Source organism: Trachinotus anak, unplaced genomic scaffold (genome assembly GCF_046630095.1).
Source record: "Trachinotus anak isolate AG129_WGS33_773 ecotype Australia unplaced genomic scaffold, CSIRO_AGI_Tana_v1 ptg000005l, whole genome shotgun sequence".
Lineage (NCBI taxonomy): Eukaryota > Metazoa > Chordata > Actinopteri > Carangiformes > Carangidae > Trachinotus > Trachinotus anak.
In genome coordinates this window covers 21,438,966-21,453,363 of record NW_027273856.1, presented here as the reverse complement: position 1 = coordinate 21,453,363, position 14,398 = coordinate 21,438,966, and the positions used below count along the sequence as shown (strand labels likewise).

Genomic DNA, 14,398 nt, shown 5'->3' with positions numbered 1-14,398 from the left:
ACAAACACAGCCACTTATAAGGCATACAAAGTGACAACCCTACCAATACAGCTGAATAAGTGAATAACATCGCTGTGCCATCTGCAATATGTTTGCTTCATCAGCAAAGCAAACAGGCTAATAAAGATGTGCTGGGAAAGCAAATTGCTGCCTTCTTTTACAGTTTGGAGCCTGTCTGCAAAAACACTTACTGTGAAAAATTTGAAATGGATTGGATGGTGATCTGTTGACATTTAACAGTGGAGAAGGGACAGGTCCATTACTCAGAGATGAAAGAGTTGGACGCTGATGGAAGCTCTTTGAAGCCTGCCTATGAAGAGACAAGCAGTGGAAACTAATAATGGATCGGGGGCCTGAGATGATTTGTTGAGATTTAACAATGGGGTTGGTGGGCAGATGAACTGTCAAGATGGAAACTGTGTCTATTTAAAGCCCAGAGTGGTGGAAAATGTTCAGACTGGAAACATGCATGAGACCCAATCTTTTTCAGGCACAGACTGTACAAAATACTTGGGTTTAGGATTACATGGGGTAATGGGCCAAGGTATAATATACTGATTATTGCCAGAGGGGCATAGTTGGAAGGCAGGTTGCATTTTTTGGTCAAATTTTCTCATAAATTATTTAGTTAGAGACATCTAGGGGAATGCATTGCCAGTCTGTGTTAACAAGGGAAAGGATATCACTTTCATCTGCCTTGGATAAAGCATTTTTTACTGGCTGAAACTCACAGGTGGAATCTAGCAATAGACTGAGTGCCTGGGAACATTTGTACAGATATAACAAGGGGGACTGATGGGTGGCTGAACTGTCAAGTGGAAACCTGTGTCCTATTTAAAACCTGTGTCCTGGAAAGTGTTTAGACTGGAGACAGTGATGAGAATTTGGGCTGTAACTCTTTCAACAAACAGCAGAAACTCATCTCAGCTGTAGATTTAGTGCCACACACATGGATATGGAAGTCAGGTGGTCTTTACTTAAACACAGCTCCATGTGGGTCCAGGATGCCCTCTGTTCTGTTTCAGTGACCTTTCAGCCAGAGGTTGAGGGGGTTTCTAATCTTAGACATCATGTCCGACACACTGCATGGTTCTCGCTGAGCACTTCCTCTTCTGGACCTCACATTGAACCATAATATTTAGATGAAACCAGGCAAAATCTTGGGGCAACCTAACTTCAATCCTGCCTGTTGAGCCAGTTTCTGATCACACGAAGCCTTCGGCAGTGAAATCAACCATCTTTTTCAAATTTAAAAAGGCCTGATGCTAAATGACACTACATCACACTGTGAACTCTTGGGGTCATGGAGGGTCTATGACCCTAAAGATGGCCTGCCCTTCACAGGTGATGGTTTCTAAATATAGCATGGGTCCTGCCACACACAGTGCTACAACTACAATAGAAGCATTTAACTTGAGCTCATTCAGAGTGACTAAGCTTTGCAGTCTGTTCCTTTAAAGGAATAGTTCAACATTTTGCGAAACATGCTTATTTGCCTTTTGCTTGGAGTTAGATGAGAAGATCAATACCGCTCCCATATTTGTATGTTCAATAACATGCTAGAGCCAGGGGGTAATTAGCATAGCTTAGCATAAAAGCTAGAAACAGGGACTAAGCTGGCCTGGTTCTGTCTGAAGTTGAAAAATATGCCCACCGGCATCGCTAAGACTTTTAAATTACCGTATTGTGTCTTGTTTGATTAATCCATACAAAAACAGAAATGTATAAAAGACAGGTTGTGGGGTTCACAGTTGAGCTATTCACTGTAACTGTTTCTTGGTGAACAACATAGATATCCCAGAGTGTTGTTGTTGCTGTAGATTTTGCTGTAAGTCTTTGCCTGTAAACTGTAGTTATGCTGCGGATAGGCTGCCTACCTCAGATCTATACTTCATAGACAGATAAAGAGAGTGGTAATCTTCTCATTATACTCTAACACAATAAGTAAATTACGGTAAAACTGATCCTTTCCGTAAATTGAAACACTGAGATTTGGACAAACATGGGTGTGCACTCTGCAGTGACGAAACTCAAATGCAGTGATGGCTTTTGGTTGGATTCCTTTGTTTTACCTGTGCAAAGCCAGAAAATTCAGCGTTGTTCGCCAACTGCAGATCATTTAGCAGAAAGTGTACAGCAAAATTCAGCCATCTAGCATCGTCCATCTTTTTTGTGTTTTTGAGCATACCACATGAGAATGCCTTTAGAAGTTCCTACCAATCTTAAACGGTGATCACTATGCCCCTAAACATCTTTTTTCTTACAGAGGTTTCTCTTACGAAATGCTTTGCAATTCATTTGTCTGTTTTGCTCAGTGAGGTCTACCTTGCAATTTCTGAAGTGGCATTAGCTGTGTGTACAGCACAAGAAACACTCACTGTTTGAACATATAGCTATTTTTTTCCATTTCAAAGTGACTTTTATCATCTAGTTACAACAGGACAAATAACCTGAGCAGGTTTTTTTTTCAGTGCTCTCAAATTTACTCACCTTGTGGTCCAGTGAGCTAGACCACATCCTAGCTTTTTTCAATGTTTGAATAAAAAAAAAAAAAACCTGTGAACAGTTTGAATTGAGTCTTGTGTGTATATACATATTCTGTAGCTTTCTGAGGCCACCGCTTCCCTGCAGGAATGTCAGCTTCCCCCTATTAGCTTGGCACACGACTGCATACCTCAACTAATTAGCTTCCTGTAAAAGCCTTGAATAAAAACATCGTGTTTAATCACACGCTGCTGCTTTGTCTCATTCACTGCCAAGGTAAATGTTACCTCAAGCATAGAAAAAAAAACTGACATTTTGCTTTGTGGGTTTCTGCTTCCCCGACAGGTGTTTCAAGCCGTGATGTGCAGCGATCCGCTCAAGACTTCACCTTACCATTCCTCAACATCAAATAAACTCAGACTGTTTTTCTATCATTAGACTTCTTGAAGGCTTTCATTAAATTCATATGCTTTTTTTCCCCCCCTCTCATACTGAGGCTGCCTGAGATGTCAAACTGGTCTTGAAAGTGTGTGTTTACTGTCTGTTTTACTGGATGGTTATTTACTGGCTGTCAGCATGAGAACTGTGCTCTCATACAGCTTCATATAAAGCTAGTGGCTGCTTTTACAGTTTGCTTGTTTACTGTCAGAAACAGAGTGTACCTGCTACAGAGCTTGTTTACAAGTTTCTGATTATTTAGCAGCTGCTTGCCAGTAACACAAATTTCCATTTACAGCACCACAATCAAACACACTGGAAATCCAGCTAGAACCAGCTGGTTAAAGCTTACCTAATGACCTTAGCTGGTCATTAGCTGGTCTTGCTGGATTTACCCAGCTAAACCAGTTTGAGCAAGCTGGTTTAACTTTTAATCAGATGGTAGACCCGTTTTGTGTAGCTGGTTGAGAGGTGAGCAGCAAGGTAGGCAGTGCTGGCAAAACCAGTCAGTTAATGGCAGACCAGCATGCCTATGCTGGCGTAATTGGTTAGATGTGTACCTGTTGGACTGAGATGACATATAAAAGAATAGCACTGAAAAAGGAGTAGCAGTTTTTGGTTGTTGTTGCTTTAAACATGGTTGGGCTTAAATCAAAATGTATTGAAATGCAAGTAAATTTACAATGGTGTCTACTTTGAATAGAAAAAAAACAAAAAAACATGGATGGGTCCAGCGTGGTTGAAGAGACTACTGACCTCTATGATTTATAACCAGGTTAAAGAGTCATCAGATTTCTTTTAAGTGATCCTTTCTGTCATGCCGGGGAAAAAACACACATTTCATGTCTGAGGTTAATTAGCAGACATTTGCTTACTAAAGCAGTAGGGTGCATGGCAACTTGTGCTGTCTTTGGAAGCACACATCTTTATATGAGCAAGAAATCAGAACACAGCTAAAAGCCAACCAATTAGAATAAGGCTGCATATTGACCAATCAGAATAAGGTTACAAATAAACCAATCAGAAAAGCATACAACATTTTCAGAACTCCTCAAGGGAATCCTTCAAATTTGGCACAAACATTCACTTGGACTCAAGGACAAATTGATTAGATTTTGTTGGTCAAAGGTCAAAGGTCAAGGTCACTGTGACCTGAAAAATATGTTTTTAGCCCTAACTCCAGAATTTACTCAGCAATTATGACAAAGCTTTACACATGTGGTGTATATTTCATTTGACTCTTGACAGGGATGTAACTTGAGGCTAGTCTGAGTGGGAGGCATACACCTGTGAGGCGGTTATTGTAGTTTTATTTTTGATTTTCTTCTTTCTTGTGTCTCCATTTCCCTTCTTTTTGTGTGTATATAATTCTGTATTCTCTTTTTTTCTTTTAACTATAGGCATATTTTTTTCTCTCAAAGAGCTGTCTCCCCTCCGTTGCTAGGTCTTTCCTCTGATTGGCTGGATCGAAAAAATCCTGCAGTGTGATTGGCTGAGTGTAAACCAGCGCATAAATCAAACTGGGAGAGAAGCGGGAATATCGGGAGATATTAAGCAGTTAAGTTTTTCTCGGCAATTAAAAATGTATGCTTATGTTCATTTCGTGGATGACGGCCTGAAAGATACTGTAAGCACTAAAGACATCAAAGGACTAAATATGGCGGACTTCAATCCTCATGGCCTGTACTGGATTCGTTGGAAGGACACACATGAATTCTTCAAGGGACAAATTCTTGTCGTGAGAGGTAAGTTTAAGTTCCCTGTTTAAAGATGCACACTTAAGCTGATGTTTTTACATCAGTTAACCAAGTCTGTAAAACTTCAGTGGCTCAGATTTTGGCACTTAAAATTAATTGTTGGATTAATTCAACCCACATGCCTGAGGTAAAGTAAAATAGGCCCACTTAAAAATCAGTTTAAGTGTATATTTTCACAGCCCTTTCTGGTAGGTAACTAAAACTTTAATTGCTTTCTTTAGCCACCAGGGTCCAGAAGCTGTAATTTCTCCAAGGTAAAATTAATGTTTTTGTCAATGAAGTCTGGTATAGTGGCTTTGAAGAGCGCATAGATGGATATATCCTTTCATAAAGGCCTGTCTGACGACAAGGTTAAGCGGTGAAAATATCACTAAATATACTGTTGATTTTTTATTTATTTTTTACACTACCTACGTTGCAATGTTGTGAAACGTTATTGATTTCAGTATAAGTTTTGATATCAACTGATTTTAATAGTCTGAGCCAGTGCATATAGTGTGGCTGTAGGAAGGTAGCGCAGGTGGTCCACTAATCAGTAGGTCGGTGGTTCGATTCCCGGCTGCTCCAGTCGGTGTCGAAGTGTCTTTGGGGAAAAATACTGAACCCCAAATGTGTGTGTGTGTGTGTGTGTGTGTGTGTGTGTGTGTGTGTGTGTGTTAAAAACGCTGCATGAATGTGTGAGTGAATGGATAAATGACACATTCATAGTAAAGCACTTTCAGTGGTCAATAAATCTGGAAAAGTGCAGTTCATTTACAGTGCAAAGCGTATACGTTAGGAAAAGTTAAGTTAGTTGGCAGTTTGACTAACATACCCTCATCTGACAGAATCTGCCAAGGACATTACTGAATTTGTTGCAAAGTCAAAACGAATGAGGATCCCAAAGGTCCTGGATCCAACCCCACCTGAGGAGGAATCAACTGCACCGGTTAAAAAGGGGAGGAAGCAAGCAAAAGATAAAATGGTATGTAACGCTTATTATAAAGTACTTTACATTTGGAGAACTAGTGCTGTGCCCATGCAAATTGTGCTTGTTATTTCAGTAATAGTTTGATATTTTATTCAGTCATCTAATCTTCATTATCTACTATCTAACTTCCACATCCCAGCTGTGTTATGATGTTGATAATAATAATAATAATAATAATAGACCCTATTTGTTAAATACTTTATTATAAAATACTGGACCACAAATTCAACAGGATTGTGACACATAGATTAATTTGTGTGTGTGTGTAGATAAGCCAGAACTCAAGTATTGCTGGAGGCAAGCAAATGAACCTGCAAGCCATCCCTGAAGAAAGGAGAAAACACAGCTCTGACCCAGGGGTCCTGAGGGATGAGGCAACAGATTCAGGCAGAAGTGATGATCAGATGGTACCAAAAGAACTACTGTCTAAAGTCCAAAGAGAAAACAAAGCCCTGAAGAGAAAACTAGAAAAAATGCAGGGGAAGATGAACGAGCTCAGGGAACAGATTGACAACTATCAAAGCCTGAACGTAAAGCTCCAAAAATGTCTGATGACCAAAATTCTCAACCCAACATGTAAGTAGGCCTTTTTTCTGTTTTTAAGAAAATTGTATTTTGTTAGCATATAACAACCTTTGACAATCCACATTTTTATATGTGTTCATAGGTTTTCCTGTGAGTTCAGTTATGGTTTATATTATATCAAATTTATGTGACATACTTCACAAAGGTGGGACAGGCTCAGTGATATTTAGAAATGATTTTCCGTGTGTGTGTGTTTGAGGAAAAAAATGTAGAAAATCAAACTGGCAGTTCCAACAACAATTGCTGTCTTTGCAAATGTGAATTGTACACGTGTATACATTGAAGTGTCAGTACTTAAAATGATAGCTCAGGTTCTTGCCTATGTAGTCTTATATTGTAAATTCAGCTTTGGTCTGTTAACTCCTTTCCTGTTGCAGAAACGAGAGCTTCATCAGGAATTCAGTGCTCTCTTTAGTCCCCTGGCTTCCAAAACAGCAGAACTATAGCGTTGACCTTGTGTTACCCTGTAGGTTCAATATGGGAACAAATTTCTGTGCACTGTGCGGTGACACAGTGGCAGTGTTATGGCAGAAAATAGTTCCACTATTATGTAACTTGGTGGATGTATTACACTTGCATGAAGTAGCATATAGAGCTACATGAGCAATCATCTGAGCAATCATTTTAGATTATATATATATTGCTAACTCACTTTGTAACATAATTGTGATTTCTTTTTTTCTTCCCTCACATGTGAGCTTCTGCATTTTTGGATGGCAACCGGTTTCCTTCTGACCTCACACAACACAGTCAGACTGGGACATCTACAGTGCAAGGTGTGTTCCTTTTAAAGTTGTGCATATTTGGTTATCTAGTGGATATATCGCTTGCAGGCATGACAGCTTTTGTTTCCAGTTGTTTCATATGGTTAATACATGTGACAGGAACTGTCTCACTGTAACAAATTTACAACTACAATATACCCTAGAACCCCCCAACTGAACTGTCCCTCACCAACCATCCAACAACTACAGGTTCTCTGGATTGTAACCCATCATGTCCTCCTTCACAGCCAGAGCACACTCAACGGATATCTGCAGTGCAAGGTGTGAAGGTGAAATCTGTGCAAAATGTGGTATCTTGGATTTATGTATAACTTTATATAGTAAGTTGACACTCTTCAAACTCACTATATTTTGGCTTCCTAGTGTCTCTAGCCTAAAAGTCAACCGAGTTATGTAGGTGTTCACATTGTATATGTTTTACAGGTTACAGCTGATTACCTACTACATTATAGGAATTAAAATACATTCAGAGTTTGGGCCAAATTGTCCAAAATTTGGACAGACGAATCCACGGCACAACCAGTTTTGTTTTTGGTACTGAAAGTCGGACACGCATTTGCCTGAAATAGTTTCAGTTTCATTGAAAGTGAACTGATAAATTTATAGTATATTCAAAAAGATGAGACTCAAAAGTGATTAGTCATGCATAGCATATATGAAAACAATGAGTTTCTTCCTAAATCAAATACAGAAGTTGTATATTGTATACAGTATTCAGTACATACTTTATACAGTGTAAATCACTAACTGTTTCAGTGAAACTGGAGGTTTCAGAGAGTAAACCAGTTGAAATTGGATCCTTTTGATCCAAACAGTTGCAGCAATTTCCTTATTTGATACTCATTGAGTTATGTTTTTAATTCCTTCATATTTACTTAAGAACTATGTTTCAGAGAGTCATTTTCTGAATGCAATACACATACATTAGGAGGTGAAAACAGAAGAGTGTGCGTTCTATAGTGGAGATCCTGGTAAACCTGAGTGCCAGGAGATAAGCTTACACTGACTTGAAGAAAATGTTTTACAAAACGGCCATTTCACTTTAAGTTAAAACTGATGTAATATTGTGAATGCCGTAGTATGTGGTTGAACTCAATGCCTGACATTTAAAGTCCATATTAATTTGACCAAATGTCTTGTATGTGTGCTTAGATTTTTTTTTCCCCTAGTGGGCATCACTGCCCTTGATCTTACTTCCTGCAAGGATGGATCGGAGAGAAAATACATGATGAAAGATGAGGGAAGCAGTGACCACAGGTACGAATAGTTTTGTCCTGCTGGTTGGGGGGGGGGCATTGTGGATGACCACATTGGTCCATCTGTACATCAGTTCAACAGTTAAAGGATAACTTGTTTCTTGTGACATCTCTAATGTGGTGTCCCTTAGTATTTTTAACTGATTTTACTTCCCAAACTTTTCATACCATCAAATTTCCCAATTACCACATCGTTCTGCATACTTAGATACCTCTGATTAATACTGCTACTGCTACTACTACCACCACTACCACAGCTACGAAATAAATTTTTTCACAAATTATAAGAAAGGTTCTGTGTACCACCAGGTGGAGCCTCACATACTACCCGTGGTACACATGCAACAGTTAGCAAATCACCGAATTAGTATATTGAAAATTACTGCTAATAATCAGGTTCCAACTGAGCACATCTGCAAAGTAGTTGTAAAACATCATCAATATCTTTTTGAAATCAAAACTTTAAGTCAGTTAACCTTCCTGCCACATGTGGCTAGACTCTGGTTGCCATTTTATGATGATGAAAAAATAAGCTTTCACCAGCTTGTGTCCCTTTGAAACCAGCCCCTGGGGAACAGCAGTTATCATGGAACTAATCTACTGTTCTTTTTTTAATTTGAAAAGGTCAGACTTTATTCCTACTTTATTATTCTTATATAAGATGTTGTTATGTGATCACAGTAGGATGCTCATAAAAAAAGTCTTTATCTTGAGTGGTTTACATTCCAGATTTTCTGAGTTGGAGTATTTGAAACCGCAGCAAATGGAGGCAGACAGACTAAGGAGAAATGAGCAGAGCTGGCACAACCTGTAGCAGCATGGATAGACTAAAGTCTGAATGTTTACAGTTTATTCCTAACTGAACTATAGTAACTTGCACCAGAACAACACATTGTTATTAAATGTTTGATGGTGAAATAATTAAAATAAAGATTTTCTAAGAATTTTCAATGTGTTTTTTTTTAAATAGCATTAGGTGGTATATTGCAGACAAAACATGCATCCTCCTGCAAATAAGTATGTTATAATATGTGCACATTCTTTTTTTGACATTTGAGAAGTTAGGAGTAGCACTTCCTTTGTAAAACAAAAACTAGTTTCTACAAGCTGGTGCAGGTGCTGGTAACTGGTACGAATCTTGGGCTAGTCCTGGTAATCTAGGCTGGTAACTGGTGAGAATCTGAGATAGGAAAATGAGCTGGTAGCCGGTGTCACCAGGCCTACCAGCTGTCCAAAAACCCACCTCAGACTGGCAAGGCTGGTTATCAGCTACGAGCTCAAGGTGGATTTTCTGGTAGGTAACGATTGACAACAAAAAAGTTGGACCTGCAGTTGTGGAAACAAAGCCTGGTTTCTTGGTCTCAGCTGTGGCTACTGTAACATGCCAACAACGGTCTATAAACACACCTGCTAATTATTTGATGCAAGAGACGTGTGAGAGACAAATAGGATTGTCATGTTTAAGATCAGTGACAGGTCTTCATGTAATATGTAAAAAATATACTTCATTACAATGCAAATACAATAACCAACATGTATTTATCCAAGTAAAAGTATTAAATTGTTAATAGTGGTACAGGTATATGTAGCACTTTGCTGCTCTAGCTGGTCAAGGTGGAGCTAATTTGACCTAGTTCAGTCACTGTTCTGTAGTTTATGTCCAGTCCATAAATCTGTATTCATATCATGAGCTGTATACTAGTTTATAACTCCTTTACCTCACATTTGCCCAAAAGGCATAAACTGTTGAGAGATCAGGAGATTTGAATGTAAAATCAAAACATTTTTGAGATTCATCATAGTGGCATTTGAAGTTCAAAGATAATTTGTATTGACCTTGAAAACTCAAGGTCGTTGTTGGACCTTTGTGATGCTTTTGATCATATCACATGATCTTCAAACCAGATGGAGTCGGCTCAGTTGCCATGGAACTGTAAGTGTCCAAATTTCCAATTTTTTTCTGAGCACTTAAAGGAGCTGAACGTGTATGCTCATGGAGACAAACAGGGACCTTGAGGTGAGACTGTTATAGCAACTGCCTTGGTTAAGAATGAACTCTGAACCTTAACCTTTAAACCAATGTGGATGAGGAGTCTAATGGAAATTTGAACATCTACATTTCCATCACAGCTGAGCAAACTCAGTCTGCTGATGAAGACCATGTAATATGACTGAGGGGTACTCCAGTGATTGCCATCTAAAAGGTCAGGGAACTCACATGAGACAGATTTCTAAAAGTGGTCAAAACCAGTATAGTAAAGGCTGAGATATCCTGACTCTTAGGTATCAGTCAAGCTCTAAAAATGCTGGATCCTAATTTTCCCATAAAAGCAACTTGATATGTATTTTTGTTAAACCCTTGCTGCCTGGTCAGCGACCATGTCTTTCCGACTCCACAGCCCATTTGTTATGCAGACTTTCTGTTATAACTTTGTACTCGCCAAACTCAAGCTGAGAAAACCCTGATGACATCATCAGGCTTATTTTATAACTTAACAAAACTCCAAAGCCACAGATGACATTATACAATACAGGCTAAGAAGCGCTGAGTCTGGAGTTTTCTGAGGCTGTGTAGTACTCCCCATAACAGGTAAACTGGCCTTCATGTGTAAAACCAGACGAGTGCCCCTTTAAGGTGAGATTATATTGTTTATACAGTATTGATAAGATGTCATGATATGGAATGCTCAAATTGTCCTATACATGCTTTATAATTAACATTGATGGGTGACCAGTGAAAGGATGGGTTAATAAGTGTGTGTGTACAGTGTCTACTGTTCTTATGAAATCAAAAATAATAGTCACACTGCATGACAACTGTATGACTACTGGCATAAATCCAGAAAGGTCTAACTGAAAAGTGTTATGTGTGTGGTTTAAACATAAAAACAGCCCCTAGCTTAGTTTTCCCATCCTGGCACCAAAATCAGTACATAGGAAAAGAACATTGTGATCATCTAAAAGAACAATTTTCAAGCCACAAGTGCTCTTATTAGGGAAGTGTGCGATGAGTGCCTCTCATCACTGCTGGAGCTTTGGCGTTACCAGTGAAACCTGGTCAGACCCTCTGGCATCAACAACGAGAACCAGCGTCTGTGTGGTGTCTGGAGCGAAAGAACATTCAAGGTCAACGATAGATCTGTGCTTTGATGAAGTCGTTAGTGCTAAATACTGCAAAAGGGAAGGCTGTTTTCAGATGACTAATGGCTTTGAACAAAAGGTGGGAGATTAGCACGAGGAGGACTGTTCGTTCATAAACAGCTGTGAAAATATTGCTGTTCGAGGGCTTTCCCTTTTGCTAGGCTCTCGATGTAAACACAAACGTGTGTTTAACAGAATGAAGGATTTAAAAAACGATGTTGTTTGCAGCTTCATGAGATGTTAGATGGAATAATGAACTGCGCTTTTGTGACTGGTGGTTTGGTGAGCAAATACTAATTTGGGGAACAAACTGTTCTCAATAAACTCTTGATAGAATTGTGCTGTGCCTTATAGAAACACCCTGGCCAGGTTTCCCATCTGCTCTAATTGTTTCCAGATATGCAGTTTCTGCACAGTGGCTAACGGGACCCCTCCCTGTCTGTCTGTGTGTCTGGAACGAAAGGCCTCTCCCCATCTGTCTGCGAGCTGCAAGGTCAGACTGCAGCCTACACCCTCGCCCCGTGTCTGTCTGTCTGTTTGTCTGTCTGTCTAGTGGCAATCTGACCCCTCTGTGCTTGTATATGTGACTGTTAGCTGGAAGGTCACAGCTGGTCTGTTGTTACTCACTGTTTTCCCTCTCCTCTGCTAAAAGTAGCTCCCACAGTATCATGTTTTCTGTGGATCCTTAGCAGACTGGCTGTGAAGGTAATGATGACCAAGAGAGGTAAAGCAATGCATTTTCTATAAACTCAGTAATTCATTAAATGAGGGAAGATTTGTTGTAGAAGAAACAAGTTAGAAAATGGGTCAGAATAAGTTCAGGTGATGCACAAACTAGGGTTAGGTTAGGGTTCTCTACATTTACAAAAAAAAAAAAAAAAAAAATGCAATTGTGTCCCACGCTGACAATGTGTTCTTTACCTCGTAGCATACCTGCCCACGACTGACTGACAGTGGAAAATATTATGCCCTCGTTATCCTCTTCACAACAACATGGAATAATTCCCCAGCTGGAGCAGTGGAAGGTGGATTCCTCAGCAAAGTGAGGAGGAAGTGATGACGCAGGAAGGAGTCATCGCTCAGCTAGCTGTCAAACCGACAGCAGATGACCCAAGTTTCACATGTTTCTCCTACCTCAGCACAGACAGCAAGAAATATGTTTTCCACTCTCAGCAGGAGTGAATCAGAGCAAATTCGCTGACGGTTTAAAATAGAAATGTAGTCGTAAATAAGAAGTAATTAAACCCTGACGTGCAGTTGGGAATCATTACAGCGCGCACAACAGCCAATATAAGCAAGCTTAATAGTTTCCTCCACAAAACTATTTGTACTTTTTTCCTTATAATAGTAGTATTACATAATTTACATAATCTTAAAGTGATAGTAAAACATTTTGGAAAATATGTTAGATGAGAAGGTTGATGCCACTCTCATGTCTGTATGCTAAGTATGACGCCACAGCCGGAAGATGCTAGCTTTGCTTAACAAGACAAAATAGCAAACTATTCCACAAATCCACAAACTGAGTTCAACTGAAACTCACTTTAGCCTTCAGTTCATCTGTAATGGCTGCAATGACAACAGCAGCCCACTGTAACATTTGCTTTAAGTGTGAAGGAATTTTCTTCTTTTCAGTGTTGTTTTGTCATTTTTTAGGCCCACACTTACACTCCAAGTACAGACCTCATAGTGTGAGACAATGGTTCACTGTTTAGTTTCTATTATGACTGATAGTGTCCAGATGGAGCCATCTTTATCTGTAAGGTCTTACAGATAAGAATGTAGAGAGAAGCCCAAAGCCAGCTCTACTCAGGGACGAGCTCAGCACGGGAAAGGACGAAATACATGTAATATTAATTAGGTAAGAACGTGATAATGACTAGGTTTAAGCGACCGATAGAGTCTTCACACATCAAGGTTTAGACTATAGTTTGGCCGTATTTGGGTAAAGTTTGTAAGAGTGTAGTAACCATAGGAATTTATATACGCCGTGGTTTTTATCACGTTTAGGATTACTAGTTTGCCTGATTTATGAATCTTAATCGAGTTAGAAGTATTATCATATACATATGTTAGCCCCTAATGGCTCATGTTCAACTGTGAGCTCACTGCTATTTTTCCAGCTGTATCCAGTCGTCAGCAGCGTATAAATCCATCAGCAGCTTAGGAGGGGGAGGTGATGACGCAGGAAGGACCTATCACTTGGGTATCTGTCAAGTCAGTGGCAGCAAGCTAGGATTTTTTACAACGGATGTCATGTATTTCATAGACATGACTACATAAAGAACACAATATTTTCAACTTTCATCAAACCCAGATATGTCAACAGACATTTATTACACACACTTATTATTATACACTTATTACAGGAAACAAGGCTAAAAGTACGACTAAATCACTTCTTAAGGCCATTTCTACACTTCAGAGTCCTACAGGATTAAACACGGAGGCCCACACGCTAAAACTGAGCCTCCTGTACTATAAAGCAGCAGAGCCGGGGCCCCTTGTGGGGTCTCACTTACAGCACAATGATTGAAGGGTGTGACAGTTACGTAACTACGAGGTGTCGTGTGATGCTGTGTGAATATGGAGCCTTGTCCCCGTGAGGAGAACGTATATGGGGCACGTCTGACAGGTAGGTGCTCTGTCGCAGCGTGTCGATACTCAGCCTGTCTCAGAGGCCCGTTTCAGACTCTTTCTGGTCCCGACACATTTTTTCTTTAACGCTTTAAAAACTCACTTTGCTTAATTATCCCTGAAGTTTCCAAATTGTTTTTTCTCACCTAATCTGATTTCAGTTTTAACTTTTTTTCTCCTTGTCCTTTTTTACTCCCTGTGCCTGACAGCCAAAAATCTTTTTCTCGTTCTTTTTTTAATATCAAACATATGTAGTGTTCTGTATTTTGTTATAAGGTACATTTTGTCTGTACTTGCAAAAACCTAACCTCACTTTGCATATGGACTTTAACTAGGCATGTATAA

General features: G+C 39.5%; 1 protein-coding gene across 4 annotated transcripts; it reads left to right on the top strand.

Moving 5' to 3' along the window:
• Positions 1-3,763: 3,763 nt before the first annotated feature.
• On the top strand, positions 3,764-11,570 carry LOC139621929 (uncharacterized). 4 transcript variants are annotated; one of them, XR_011691118.1, is made up of 7 exons: positions 3,764-4,667; positions 5,507-5,643; positions 5,919-6,225; positions 6,933-7,010; positions 7,209-7,339; positions 8,172-8,276; positions 9,005-11,570. XR_011691118.1 is itself a non-coding variant. In XM_071478907.1 (7 exons), the coding sequence occupies exons 1-7, from the start codon at positions 4,505-4,507 to the stop codon at positions 9,087-9,089; spliced, it is 909 nt and encodes a 302-aa protein (XP_071335008.1). In that variant the 5' UTR covers positions 3,914-4,504; the 3' UTR covers positions 9,090-11,568. The 4 variants fall into 4 exon arrangements, 1 of the variants encoding a protein (XP_071335008.1); XM_071478907.1 differs by having other exon boundaries at positions 3,914-4,667; positions 7,247-7,280; positions 9,005-11,568; XR_011691116.1 differs by having other exon boundaries at positions 3,932-4,667; positions 7,247-7,339; positions 9,005-11,566.
• Positions 11,571-14,398: the final 2,828 nt, after the last annotated feature.